Here is a 15,167-nt window from a genome sequence, read left to right on the forward strand (position 1 = left end):
AATAACAGCTTGTGCCATTTAACTGAAACACAACCATGTGTACACTGTCCCGCACAGGGTGCGTGTTTATCAGAAAAAACAGCTCAGGTAGGGCACACAACTCAGGTAGATCACACATATCTAAACACACCAGTTCAGGTAGGGACACTGCTCTAAACAAAGCAGCTTATTTGCAACATGTACAGCTCTAAACAGCAGATAATGTGCAACACAGAGCTTTAAACACACAGCTGCGCAAACGCCATCTTAAATTGTCTTTAGATTTACCTCCCAGTACCTATAGGAATGTCTCTTAACCATGTTAGCAATCAGTATTAACACACATAGCTATCTATTCAAATGAATATGGAATTAACGTTTTCTATTTTTGTTTTCAGTTGCCTTACAAAGGCTGAAAGATGACCACAAATCCTTCCTAAAAAGAAAGTTTGAATGTGTATCCGAATGTATTGCTAAACCTGGGGAGCAATCTCTACTCAGTGAAGTGTTTACCAAAGTACACATGACAGAGGGTGAATTTGGAGAGCTGAACTACAAGCATGAGGTGAGAGAGATTGAGGTAGCATCCAAGAAAGGAAGATCACAGGCTCAACCCATCAATTGCAATGACATTTTCATACCAAGTGAGAGAAGTCCCAGAATAAGGACTGTATTAACCAAGGGGATCGCTGGCATTGGAAAATCCTTCTCGGTTCAAAAGTTCATTCTTGACTGGGCAGCTGGAAATGACAGCAGTGGATTTGATTTCATATACATTTTTCCATTCCGTGAACTCAATTTAATAAAGAAAGAAATCAGTCTGGTGGAACTTGTTCAATTGTATTATCCACACCTGAAAGAGTGGGAGGATGTTTCATCAGCGGATTCAAAAGTCCTATTCATCTTTGATGGGCTGGATGAAAGTAGACTTGAGCTAGATTTTGCAAGCTGTATGAAGTTGAGTGATACGAAAACAGCAACTGCCTTGGATGTTTTGCTGGTCAATCTTATAAAGGGAGATCTGCTTCTCTCTGCGTTTCTTTGGATAACCTCCAGGCCTGCAGCAACAAGTCAAATTCCTTCTGAACACATCAGCAGGGTGACTGAGATTCAAGGCTTTGAAGATCAGCAGAAGGAAGAGTACTTCAGGAAGAGATTCAAAGATCAAACTCTGACAGAAAAGATCATCTCACACATGAGGACATTGAGGAGCCTTCATGTGATGTGCTATGTCCCAGCTTTCTGCTGGATTATAGCCACTGTTCTGGGACACACATTGGGTGAGAATGGCAATGAGAACATACCCAGAACCCTGACAGAAGTGTATACAAACTTTGTGCTTGTTCTGCTGACTTTACAGAATAAGAAACATAAAAACAGAGAAGAACTACTGAAGCAAAATCAGGAAGCCATTCTCAATTTGGGGAAGTTGGCCTTTCGTAACCTAGAAAGAAACAAGCTGATCTTTTATGAACATGACCTAAGAGAATGTGACATTGATATAAGACAGTCATCAGTTTACTCTGGGGTTTGCAGAGAAATATTCAAGGAAGATCCAACCTTTCTTAAAGACACTGTATATTCCTTTGTGCATCTGACAGTGCAGGAATATTTTGCAGCTTTGTATGTTTTTACATCATTTCAAAACAAAACTGCACTGAAAAAACTGCTCTTTGCTTTGTGTAGATACAGTTTATGTGATGTGTATAACAATGCATTGAGCAAAGCTAGTAAGAGCAGAAATGGTCACCTTGATCTTTTTCTCAGGTTCCTCTTGGGCCTTGGGATGGAAAAAAATCAAAAGCTGTTGAAAGGCCTTTTGTTAAAAACAGAAGACAATTTAACAGACATCCAAAAAACAACAAAATACATTAAACAGCTGATTAAGATGAATACCTCTCCAGAAAGAAGTCTCAATCTCTTTCATTGTTTAAGTGAACTGAATGACAATTCTCTTGTTGAGGAGATCAAGGTGTCCCTGACCTCAGGAAATCTTTCGAGACAGAAACTTTCATCATCAGATTACTCAGCTCTTGCCTATGTGTTACTAATGTCAGAAGATGAATTGGATATATTGGACTTGAGCCGTCACTCACTGGGAGACGAGGCTCTGCTGAGACTGATGCCAGCTGCAAGATTACATAAAAGACTGATGTAAGTATCATTGTGAACTCTAATATATTTCCATAAAATATTTACAAATTATCACATCATGAAAAAAGTATAATTGAAGTGATCACTTAACGATCAAAATTGTAAATCGAAGAAACAGGGGTAAGAAACATGTGTGAACATTCCATTATTTAGTAGCACAAAAGTTATGGTTTCGACTTCTTTTCCATGATAAACGTTTTTCAACCATTAATACCTCAGCAATGGTAAAGGGTAGAGTAATGTACTTTCAATACTTTGTGACAATGTCCCATTAAATCTTTAAACAGTCTTTCAATAGGATTAGTTAAAAATATGAAGCTTCCCCTGTGTACAATCTAAATTATAATATAATTTTACAAAAACTGTAATAGCTACAGTTATAGTACTAGGTACTCTGCTGACTTCATTTCCTACAGCAGTTAGAATTTGATTTGATGTGTAGTTGTAAAGTTATCGTTGTGGCGTTTACATTTAAGTGTTTAAGTGTTTTCCATCTGGTCTGTGCAGAAAGACACACACCCGCAACACAAGATATTGCAACATAAGGGTCTGTATGAGAATGCTGGGGGGTGGGGGGAATCTGGTCTGTGCAGAAAGACACACACCCACAACAGAAGATATTGCAACATAAGGGTCTGTATGAGAATGCTGGGGGGTGGGGGGGGAATCTGGTCTGTGCAGAAAGACACACATCCGCAACACAAGATATTGCAACATAAGGGTCTGTATGAGAATGCTGGGGGGTGGGGGGGGAATCTGGTCTGTGCAGAAAGACACACACCCACAACAGAAGATATTGCAACATAAGGGTCTGTACGAGAATTCTGGGGGTTGGGGGGGAATCTGGTCCGTGCAGAAAGACACACACAGCTTTGAAAGTACTGTAGCGGTTTAGTTTTTTAAATGTGGCGATAAACAATGTAAAAAAATCAGGGTGTCATAAGTACCCCTGTTACCCTGGGATCGAAAGAGCCTGATAGGGAAATCACTCGGCACAAACACAAGTGAAAGTCAATAATAAAAGCTTTATTAGCACATGAAACAAACAGCAGTAGAATGATCACTAAAAAGTCATTATCTAGCCCCATGCAGGAATAAGAGAGATAGGCCAGTACCTCTACCGGAGGGCTACCGGAGGCGTCGTCTCCTTTGTTCCGGACTGCACCTGTCCCTAATTGGGTGATATAGGGTGAAGTTACTTATGTTTTGTCACGTTACTTCTATTTTTAGTACAAAATACAGGGGTATGGTAAGCTATATTGTTTCACTCATGCACATTCCTCAGCTGATAACTCGACTATGTTGCTGGTAACATGGCCTTCAAAAATGCAGTATAAAACACAAGGATTAAAATAATATAAAATACTTACATTCATACAAAATCTTTCAACACTCAATATTAATCAAAGCGATACATGTTTAATCTATACATTATAATGCTTAATTAAGTCATAAGTGTAAACCGTAGGATGACAAACAGGTCAACATTTCATCAAGGTCAACAATGACAAATATATAACAACTTCAGGTGAAGGACTTCAAACTGAGGACAATAAAAAGGAACAATTGTGCTACTGTGTCTGTAACCTCCAAAAAAATATTAGTAAAAATAATATAGCATTTATAGGGGCTCATTTACTAGGGCACTAAATTTGTGAGGCTAACATGCACAATACATCTAAATTTACTGCCTCATTTACTCACAGAACACATTCATTTATGTCCATGGTATTTGGCTCATTTACATACATTTATTGTGAGCAACAGACTTGTAGTCGAGTCCTCAAACCTCGAGTCTGAGACCGTGTTCAAGTCAGAGTCCGAGTCATCAGGGTCAGAGTCCAAGTCTGAATCATCAGGGCTCGAGTCTGAATCCAAGTCCGCATCCGAGTCCGAGTCATCAGGGTCAGAGTCTGAGTCCAAGTAAGAGTCCAAATCCGAGTCATCAGGATCCAAGTCCGTGTCATCTGGGTCAGAGTCTGAGTCCAAGTAAGAGTCCAAATCCGGGTCATCAGGATCCGAGTCCGTGTCATCAGGGTCAGAGTCCAAGTCTGAGTCATCAGGGTGAGAGTCTGAGCCCAAGTAAGAGTCCAAATCCGAGTCACCAGGATCCAAGTCTGTGTCATCAGGATATGAGTCCGAGTCAACAGGGTCAGAGTCCGAGTCTGAGTCATCAGGGTCAGAGTCCGAGTCCAAGTAACAGTCCAAATCCGAGTCATCAGGATCCGAGTCTGAGTCATCAGGATCCGAGTCTGAGTCATCAGGATCCGAGTCCGTGTCATCAGGGTCAGAGTCCGAGTCTGAGTCATCAAGGTCAGAGTCTGAGTCCAAGTAAAAGTCCAAATCCGGGTCATCAGGATCCGAGTCCGTGTCATCAGGGTCAGAGTCTGAGTCCAAGTAAGAGTCCAAATCCGAGTCACCAGGATCCGAGTCCGTGTCATCAGGGTCAGAGTCTGAGTCCAAGTAAGAGTCCAAATCCGGGTCATCAGGATCCGAGTCCGTGTCATCAGGGTCAGAGTCCAAGTCTAAGTCATCAGGGTGAGAGTCTGAGCCCAAGTAAGAGTCCAAATCCAAGTCATCAGGATCCGAGTCTGAGTCATCAGGGTCAGAGTCTGAGTCCAAGTAAGAGTCCAAATCCGAATCATCAGGATCCGAGTCCGTGTCATCAGGGTCAGAGTCCAAGTCTAAGTCATCAGGGTGAGAGTCTGAGTCCAAGTAAGAGTCCAAATCCAAGTCATCAGGATCCGAGTCTGAGTCATCAGGGTCAGAGTCTGAGTCCAAGTAAGAGTCCAAATCCGAGTCACCAGGATCCAAGTCCGTGTCATCAGGGTCAGAGTCTGAGTCCAAGTAAGAGTCCAAATCCAAGTCATCAGGATCCGAGTCCGAGTCATAAGGGTCAGAGTCCGAATCTGAGTCATCAGGGTCAGAGTCTGAGTCCAAGTAAGAGTCCAAATCCGAGTCATCAGGATCTGAGTCTGTCATCAGGGTCAGAGTCTGAGTCCAAGTAAGTCCAAATCCGAGTCATCAGGATCCAAGTCCGTGTCATCAGGGTCAGAGTCCGAGTCTGTGTCATCAGGGTCAGAATCTGAGTCCAAGTAAGAGTCCAAATCCGAGTCATCAGGATCCGAGTCTGAGTCATCAGGGTCAGGATCCGAGTCTGAGTCATCAGGGTGAGAGTCTGAGCCCAAGTAAGAGTCCAAATCCGAGTCACCAGGATCCAAGTCTGTGTCATCAGGATCTGAGTCCGAGTCATCAGGGTCAGAGTCCGAGTCTGAGTCATCAGGGTCAGAGTCCGAGTCCAAGTAACAGTCCAAATCCGAGTCATCAGGATCCGAGTCTGAGTCATCAGGATCCAAGTCCGTGTCATCAGGGTCAGAGTCCGAGTCTGAGTCATCAAGGTCAGAGTCTGGGTCCAAGTAAGAGTCCAAATCCGAGTCACCAGGATCCGAGTCCGTGTCATCAGGGTCAGAGTCTGAGTCCAAGTAAGTCCAAATCCGAGTCATCAGGATCCAAGTCCGTGTCATCAGGGTCAGAGTCCGAGTCCGTGTCATCAGGGTCAGAATCTGAGTCCAAGTAAGAGTCCAAATCCGAGTCATCAGGATCAGAGTCCGTGTCATCAGGGTCAGAGTCTGACTCCAAGTAAGAGTCCAAATCCAAGTCATCAGGATCCGAATCTGAGTCATCAGGGTCAGAGTCTGAGTCCAAGTAAGAGTCCAAATCCGAGTCACCAGGATCCGAGTCCGTGTCATCAGGGTCAGAGTCTGAGTCCAAGTAAGAGTCCAAATCCGAGTCATCAGGATCCGAGTCCGTGTCATCAGGGTCAGAGTCTGAGTCCAAGTAAGAGTCCAAATCCGAGTCACCAGGATCCGAGTCCGTGTCATCAGGGTCAGAGTCTGAGTCCAAGTAAGAGTCCAAATCCGAGTCATCAGGATCCGAGTCCGTGTCATCAGGGTCAGAGTCTGAGTCCAAGTAGAGTCCAAATCCGGGTCATCAGGATCCGAGTCTGTGTCATCAGGGTCAGAGTCAGAGTCTGAGTCATCAGGGTCAGAGTCTGAGTCCAAGTAAGAGTCCAAATCCGAGTCATCAGGATCAGAGTCCGTGTCATCAGGGTCAGAGTCTGACTCCAAGTAAGAGTCCAAATCCGGGTCATCAGGGTCCGAGTCCGTGTCATCAGGGTCAGAGTCTGAGTCCAAGTAAGAGTCCAAATCCGTTTCATCAGGATCTGAGTCCGAGTCATCAGAGTCAGAGTCCGAATCTGAGTCATTAGGGTCAGAGTCCGAGTCCGAGACATCAGGGTCAGAGTCTGAATCTCAATCATCAGGGCCCGAGTCCGCATTCGAGTCTATGTCATCAGGGTCTGAGTCTGAGCAATATGCATAGCCCCAGCACCACAGAGATAACACGGACAACAAACAAGATAGCTGCGTCTGCATCCAGCGCTCAAAGAATGTCACAGACATTTGCAGAGCTTTTTGAGATGTTATAGTAATAAAATAATGACTTGGAGTACAGAGTGTCCTCTTGATATGCAGTGCATTTTAAACCTGTATTACAGTGAAAAAAATACTTTTAAACAGCGTGTCTAAAATAAACTGCGTGTGTGAAAATAAATTGAATAAATGGACCACAAAGGGTTAAAAAGCTAGTTTGTGTAGTTATTTTCAGGAACAAAAATATAACCATTTTAAAAGCAAAGTAACCCACTCCAGGTTGTGCGGTAAGATTATTATTACCCCACTTCCTGGGTGATTGAAGACACTCAGCCTACTGCCTCTATAATTACATTTTAAAATGTCTTACCTCACACCCTGGAGTGGGTTATTTCTTACTTACATACTTACTGCATGATTTGGATTCTGATGTGAGTGAGTTCTTGCAGTTACAAAAACACCCTTTTTCATTCCTATTGATCACTGTCCGTGAGCAGAAAGTGCTCAGCTTTACATATTCTTCATAGCATTTCATCTACATACGGTAGTGCCGGGGCAGCTGCAAAGGGACAGTGGGAGAATGGACTGCGTTATGGACTAGGGAAGGGGATGGGTAATGTAGACCTGCAATGCACTGTAAATGAGGGGCTGTTACCTGTAATGTTGGGATCTCTCTGTATCTCTCTCTCTTGGTGCAGCGTGTAAACTAGCAGAAGTGTCTGTGGAAGAGCACGTCACTGTGGGGCATGTACTTGTTTAATTGTGCAGTGCTGTCTTTCTGTACCGTTTCTCATTCAAACAAAGTTACACTTCTGTGCTGGAAATGAAATATTTACTAACATTAGAGAATTCTTTATCTTAACCAAATGTAAAATATCATGAACTGTGACAAAAATGACATCTCTAGTGTCCTTTTTCAGGAAGGCATGTAAATAGGTAAGCTATAAATAAAATGTTATCTTTTTTTAAAATCAAAGCTACACTTCCCCTCGATTTCCCCCCCACCTCTTCCAGTGCATGCTTTATATACAGATTCAGAAAACATGTACACTTTGAAAACATTTATAACTTGGGCGGCCCCTAACCTCTTGCTCTACACTTTGAGAAAATGTTGATAACACCGTGTAACAAATTTTTATTTTTTTTTTGGTTCCTGGGTAGTAAGTGTTATTTCCTAATTGCTTATGCCTCAAAAGTATAGAAAATGGCTATTATTCCCCACAAACTTTGCTTTTGTGACCAGGACAGTGATATTTTGAAATTTACCTATTTTCCAGAACATTCCATATCGATTCAGTGCTGAGTAAACTTGGAGTAACTTCTAGAACTTTCTAGAACTTTCCAGTAATATAAATAGTAGTATAAATACAGGGGCCTTAAGCCCACCAGTTCAGTTTAGTTCCAGCTGCCTAAGTGGATACATATCTGCATTTATCTGAGATGGCATCAAGAGGCTGCAAGCATCCGGCAGACGCATTTTGCTATGTCTGCGGCCAATTTATCAAGACAAGAGCGAAAAAGTACTCCGTGGAAGCATCTGCTAAGATGTGTGAGGCCTACAAGGCATATTTTGGCATGCCTGTCGGGGATCAAGACAAACCCTGGGCACCTCATTTCACCTGCGAGCACTGCAAAAAAACTCTGGAAGGTAAGATGGACAATTGTTGCTCGGAATTTTATGTTATAAAATTTGTTAAAATGTTTGAAATTGTAAAAGTTTTTAATTTTAAAATGTTTTACAATTTTCAATGTTATTGAAAAAATATATCATACGCGAGAATCTCTTACACATTAGTCATGGGTGAAATAAATGTATTTTTGTAGGATGGTACAGAGGGGAAAAGAGAGCCATGAAGTTCGCTATCCCAAGAATTTGGCGAGAACCCACTGACCACTCAAGCAACTGCTACTTCTGCATGGTGGACCCTTCCAAGCGGACCGAGTTCTCTGTGGGGAGGAACAACGTCAAGTGGGAGCCACTGGTGGACCCCCGGAAGGTGCTGATGCCACCACTGCACATCAAATTGGGCCTTATGAAACAATTTGTCAGAGCTCTAGATAAGGAGTAGGCAGCCTTCAAGTATCTTCAAGACTTCTTCCCTAAGCTGTCTGAGGCAAAGGTCAAAGCCGGTGTCTTCGTCGGACCACAGATAAAGAAGATCCTGGAGTGCAATGAATTCCCCAAGAAGCTCACTAGTAAGGAGAAAGCGGCTTGGAACAGCTTTGTCGCAGTGGTTCGGGGCTTCCTGGGCAATCACAAGGCCGAAAACTATGTGGAGCTGGTTGAGTCTTTGGTGAAGAACTACGGCACAATGGGCTGTAGGATGTCCCTCAAAGTCCATATCCTTGATGCTCATCTTGATAAATTGAAGGAGAACATGGGAGCATACTCGGAGGAGCAAGGCGAGCGCTTCCACCAGGATATACTGGACTTTGAACGCCGCTACCAAGGACAGTATAACGAGAACATGATGGGAGACTACATTTGGGGGCTGATTCGTGAAAGTAATTTACAGTATAATCGTAAATCTCGAAAAACTACTCACTTCTAAATCTTTTGTAGTCATTTTTGTATTACTTTAGTATAAATACATGTTAATTTGGATTCATATGTTGTTTTTTTCTGACTTTATGTGAACGAAAAGACACAAATTCGCCCGTTTTCTCATTGGAAATAGGTAAATTTCAAAATATCACTGTCCTGGTCACAAAAGCAAAGTTTGTGGGGAATAATAGCCATTTTCTATACTTTTGAGGCATAAGCAATTAGGAAATAACACTTACTACCCAGGAACAAAAATTGTGTTACATAGTGTAACTTGGGCGGCCTGTAACCTCTCACTCCTGTACACATTCAGAAAACTTTGATAACTTGGGAGGCCCCTAACCTCTCACTTTTTACACCAGAGGTGTCAAACTCCAGTCCTCGAGGGCCGCAGGGTCTTCTGGTTTTCATTCCAACTTAAGCCCTCAATTAATTTAATTGATCTAGTTATTTGTTCAATTGGACATGTTTAATATTTTTTCAAGGTCTGTCACGGATAGGCTCCGTGGTGATGTCAGACCAGGAAGTATAGGACACAGTTTAGTGAGTGGAATGCGCTGGTGCGCAGATTTAATAAACAAACAATTTTCACAAAACAGACACAAAACGGCACGTTGGCCAAAATAAATAGACAAACAAAAAAGACACAGAGCAAACACTAAATTAACCTAGCATGCGTAGCAATTATCTTTGTCTTACTTCACCTCCAGACTCTCGTTCCGCCTCTGAACACACCAACCTCTCTAACACCCATGATCACCTTATTTATACACCTGTGGCTGGAGCCTTAATTAATCATTTAATCATTTATTCAATTCACGACTCCAGCCACATTCCCACATGTTTTTGCAGGGGGGGGGTTAACTTCCTCCCTGTCTCCTACTATACCCCCCCCCCCCCCCCCGCCCCCGCCCCCGCCCCCGCCCCCGCCCCCGCCCTGTCCCACACACACACATCCCTGTGCTCACATACCACACTATACACACAATAAACCAAAATACACCCAGGGGCGGGGGTTACCCCGTCACAAGGTGTTTTACAGTTGATGATTTAAAAAATGCACTTGATACAAGGTACACAACCTATGAAACATTTTGAGGCCTGGAGAGAACTGTTAATTTTGTCCCAATTAATCAAATAATTAGACCACTTAAGTAACTGAGAGCTTGGGTGGAAAGAAAGCCAGAAGACACTGCGGTACTACTGTAAAGGTAGTAAAAATAAGGTCTAGTTTATTGTAGCTATGGAATACAAACAGAGCAGCTAACTGAGGTAGGATGTACCTGAGACCCAGACACTAACCCTAACCCTAAACCAAACCCTAACTCCAGTCTCAATAGGATGTGCCTGAGCTGCGGATGCTGGGTTGCACAAGACATAATAATAATAATAATAATAATAATAATAATAATAATAATAATAATAATAATCTTTATTTATAGAGCGCCTTTCATACCTTTCATAGGTTCAAGGCGCTGCACAAAAAACAAAAAAGAAGGTAACAGAACACAAAGATTAAAATCAAAGTTAATAAAACGGCATAAATTGATGAATAAGTTAAACAGTTAGTTAAAAAAAAAAAAAAAAACATATATCGCAAAAAGAGAAAAGACACAATTTAAAACAACTAAAAACAACAATATATAAAATCAAAAAGCTAAATTATAAAAATAGGTCTTAAGCCTAGATTTAAAAGTAGCTACTGTAGGTGAACCTCTGATATGGTCGGGGAGAGAGTTCCACAGCTGCGGAGCACGAACACAAAAAGCAACCTCTCCTTTCCTCCTGAGCCTCACCCTCGGAATACAGAGGAGGCCACTATTAGTCGACCTCAATACACGCAGAGGCTGATAAAGAGACAATAACTCTGAGAGGTAATCTGGTGCCATTCCATTTGGTGCATTAAATGTAAGCAATAGAATTTTAAAATCAATTCGATATTTCACTGGAAGCCAGTGCAGAGAAGCAAGTACGGGAGTTATATGTGCTCTCCTTTTGGTTTTGGTAAGGACCCTTGCAGCTGCATTTTGCACAAGCTGCAGCCTTAATAAAGCTTGGCTAGTAAGTCCAGAAAAAAGAGCATAACAGTAGTCCAGTCTACATGAAATAAAAGCATGGATTACTTTTTCAGCATCAGATAAAGACAGAAATTATCTAATTTTGGCAATGTTTCTTAGATGATAAAAACATACTTTTGTAATCATTTTAATATGCGACTCGAAACAAAGTAGAATAAAAAATAACACCCACATTTCTCACTTCAGACTTCAAATTAGGAGTTAAGTCCCCCAAATGTATTTTTGATAAATCAATTTGTTGCTGAGAGCCTACTATCAACACTTCTGTCTTATCAGAGTTTAATTGCAGAAAGTTTAAGGACATCCAAGTTTTGATGTCAGTGATACACTCAAATAAGGCTGATGTTGTGCTAATGTCACCAGGTTTCACAGAGATGTATAACTGTGTATCATCAGCATAGCAGTGGAAATTTACAGCATGTTTATGAATAATCTGGCCTAGAGGTAATATGTATAAAGAGAATAATATTGGACCAAGAATCGAACCCTGAGGGACACCACAGGTAATATTTGCTAAACCCGACACAGATTCCCCCAGTGATAAAAAGAACTGTCTGTTTGTAAGGTAGGATCTAAACCAGTTTAGTACTTTACCATCTAGGCCCACCCATCCCTTAAGACGATCAATTAAGATGGAATGATCCACAGTATCAAACGCAGCACTAAGGTCCAAAAGAACAAGAATGGATATAGCATTTGAATCTGCACTCATTAATAAGTCATTTGTTACTCTTACCAGGGCAGTTTCTGTACTGTGATTTGAACGAAACCTAGACTGAAACTTTTCAAACATATTATTAGTAATCAGGAAGCCATTAAGTTGTTTAAGCACTACCTTTTCAAGAACTTTTGCTAGAAAAGGGAGATTTGAAATGGGTCTGAAGTTACTCAGACGTGAACTGTCTAAGTTGGGTTTTTTAAGTAGGGGCTTAACCAGGGCAATTTTGAAAGAAGCCGGAACTATTCCATTTTCCAGCGAACTATTCATAATGGCAAGAATATCATTACACAAGTAACTAAGGACATCCTTCAGAAACCTTGTTGGAATGGGATCTAACATACAAGTTGTGGATTTCATGTGCATGACAATCATGTTTAGTTCCTGTGCAGTAATACAAGAAAATGATTCCATCACTGTTTTCCCCAGTCTATCTGAAATAATTAAATTAGAACCATAAGATGGAATCTGTTCCCTAATAGTCTTTATTTTATTTTCAAAGTAGTTGAGAAATTCTTCACACTTGGACGAGGACACTTCTATGTTGCAGATGGGTGAGAATGAAGGATTTATCAATTTATCTATTGTTGAGAAAAGCACCCTGGAGTTATTTTTATTTTCAATTTGGAGAAATATGCACATCTTGCAGATCTTATACCTTCATTGTACCTCGATAGATAATCTTTCATAATATCAAAATAGATATGACAGTCTCTTTTTATTTGACGGATAGTATTGTTAATCCAGGGAGCATTATGGTTAAGTGGAACTAATCTAGTCTTGACGGGAGCAACTGTATGAAGAGTAGTAGTGCAAAGGTGGTTAAATCTGTCAACTAATAATTCAGTAGACAGAGACTGCAAAGGAAGTGATGGAGCTGAACTTATTATTTCAGAAAACCTTTGTACAGTTGAAGAATTAATGACACAGCTTTTAATAGTGTGGGCCCCACTCTTTCTGGGTACCATAATGGCTTCAAATAAAATACAAGAGTGATCAGAGATATTAGGATCAATTATGGATGAGATATTAACAACTAGACCCCGAGAGATGACAAGATCTAAGGTATGGCCATTATTATGGGTGGGCCCTGAAACATGCTGAATAAAATCGAGAGTCCAGGAGCCTTAAAAAAGTCAATAGCCTTTGAATCAGCTTTGTTATCAACGTGAAGGTTAAAATCTCCAAGTAAAAGAATCCTATCATAATTAGTTGACAGTATAGACATATATTCAGCAAATTCAGGCAGAAAAAACTGACTAGGTTTAGGTGATAAATTATTACAATAAGAATAGGTGGTTGGCTAGCTAATAGCAAAGACAAGGATTCAAATGAAGAAAATTCCTCACCATTTTTTTGTCTGCAATTATAATTATTTCGGTAAATAGTAGCTAGCCCACCCTGCCCACCCCCTCGCCCTTCTGAACGAGCTTTCTGAGCAAAAGTATAATTTAAAGGAGAGGCTTCAATCAAGGAGATGTTATCATCTAAACTAAGCCAAGTCTCAGTCAGAAACAGAAAGTCAAGTTTATAATGTGAGATTAAATCATTGATAAGAAAGGATTTGTTTAATAATGAGCGAATATTGAGTAAGGCAAGGCATAATTTTACATCTTCAACTACTGGAGGTGTAGCTGTGATGGTCGGGACTCTAATAAGATTATTTACATTAACCCTTTGGGGTGAACTACTGTGCCTACTGCTATAATGCCTGGATGTTAATTTAATAGTCTTAATATGATTATTACAGGACAGCTCAGAGATTATATTGACATAATGTTTTTTCTGTACTGACAAGTATTTAGAATCCGGAAGAATACCAGGATTGGGGAAATGTAGTCAACACTTAAGAAGATAAGAAGTAAAATTATTTTCCAAATTCTCAGCAAGAAGAGTTGAACCCCTCCTGCTAGGATGTAATCCATCTTTTCCAAAAAAACGAGGTCTTTCCCAGAAAATATCCCAGTTGTTAATAAATCCAATATTCTCCACAGCACACCAAACTTTTAACCAGTTGTTAAGAGAGAACAGTCTGCTAAAAGCTTCACAACCTCTGCCCATAACGGGTAAGGGGCCTGAAATGATAATGTTTCTCTCATACTCCTTTAGCTTTTGAACGAGTTCTTTAAAATCTTTTTTGAGGATCTCCGATTCTCTCAACCTTATATCATTGGTGCCAGCATGTAAAACCACAGTAGAGATCTGTTTGTGTTGCTCTATTACATGATCTAATTGAGAGGTAATATCTTTGACTCTGGCCCCTGGAAAACATTTCACACTTATTTTCTTTGTAATTCTAAAGGATCTACCAACATGTTTAATAATTGAGTCTCCAACTAAAATAACTTCTTTATGTTGTGTTAGAGCATCAAATCTGTTCCTAATATTAAGTACAGGAACAGTAGGAGCAGCCTTAACTTTAGGCCCCCTTCTTACAGTAATCCACTCCTGTTTATTGCATGGTGGAGAAAGAGAAAGAGAAGGCCTGTGCTCCTGCACCTCTCCAGGAACTAAGGGGTGAGCCCCAACATCCCGGATAGAAACTGAAGAGCCAGGAACACCCTCCATCTCAGTTTGACTTAACGAGACACACCCCATCAGTCTTGTGTTATTAAAGCTGTCCTCTATGAATTGCTCAGTTTTTATAATGTCCCTTAAGGTAACAATATGATCTTCTAAAGCAACTACTTTAGCTGCAAGTTCCTGGTTAAAATAGCATTTTTTTACATGTAAAGTCACTAGTAAACTCAATGTAGCTAACCACAGTGAACATATTACACTGACAACATAGCATAACTTTCTTATCATTTTCAGAAAACATTACTATTAGCCCACAGAAATAACAATAAAATATCTAGTTCTTACTTTTCAGAAGACAGTCACTTGAAATAAAAGCTGCTACAGGCCTCCAGAGCTTCAGTAGTGCTACAGGCCCTGCTGCTTTAGTGGTGGATTGAGGTAGATTGCAGGCCTCTGAGAGTCCAGAGCTTTCCTGCTGCCTGGAGCTGAGATTCCTGCTGCTTCAGTGGTGGATTGTAATAACACAATCGCAGTATTGTTGGAAAACAAGAATTGTATAGGAACAGCAACACTAAGTAAAACAAGCTTGGTATTCTGCAACACTTGAACATGTGTACCTGCAGCATTTCAAATACAAACAATTTCCATATGTGGCTGTTAAAAAGTAGTTTAATTAATTTCTACATGGTGTAGCTCTCAGAAATATGTTAATAAGAAGATAAGAAGCAGATAATATACTGTGA

General features: G+C 40.8%; 1 protein-coding gene across 2 annotated transcripts in view; it reads left to right on the plus strand.

Moving 5' to 3' along the window:
* LOC117413959 (NACHT, LRR and PYD domains-containing protein 3-like) overlaps window positions 1–15,167 on the plus strand; it is a 101,024-nt gene that overhangs the window by 17,787 nt on the left and 68,070 nt on the right. For both annotated transcript variants that reach the window (XM_058999316.1, XM_058999317.1), the window contains exon 4: window positions 378–2,133. In XM_058999316.1, coding sequence (XP_058855299.1) covers window positions 378–2,133 — 1,756 coding nt within the window. The remainder of the gene's footprint in view (window positions 1–377; window positions 2,134–15,167) is intronic.

Source organism: Acipenser ruthenus, chromosome 25, assembly GCF_902713425.1.
Source record: "Acipenser ruthenus chromosome 25, fAciRut3.2 maternal haplotype, whole genome shotgun sequence".
NCBI lineage: Eukaryota > Metazoa > Chordata > Actinopteri > Acipenseriformes > Acipenseridae > Acipenser > Acipenser ruthenus.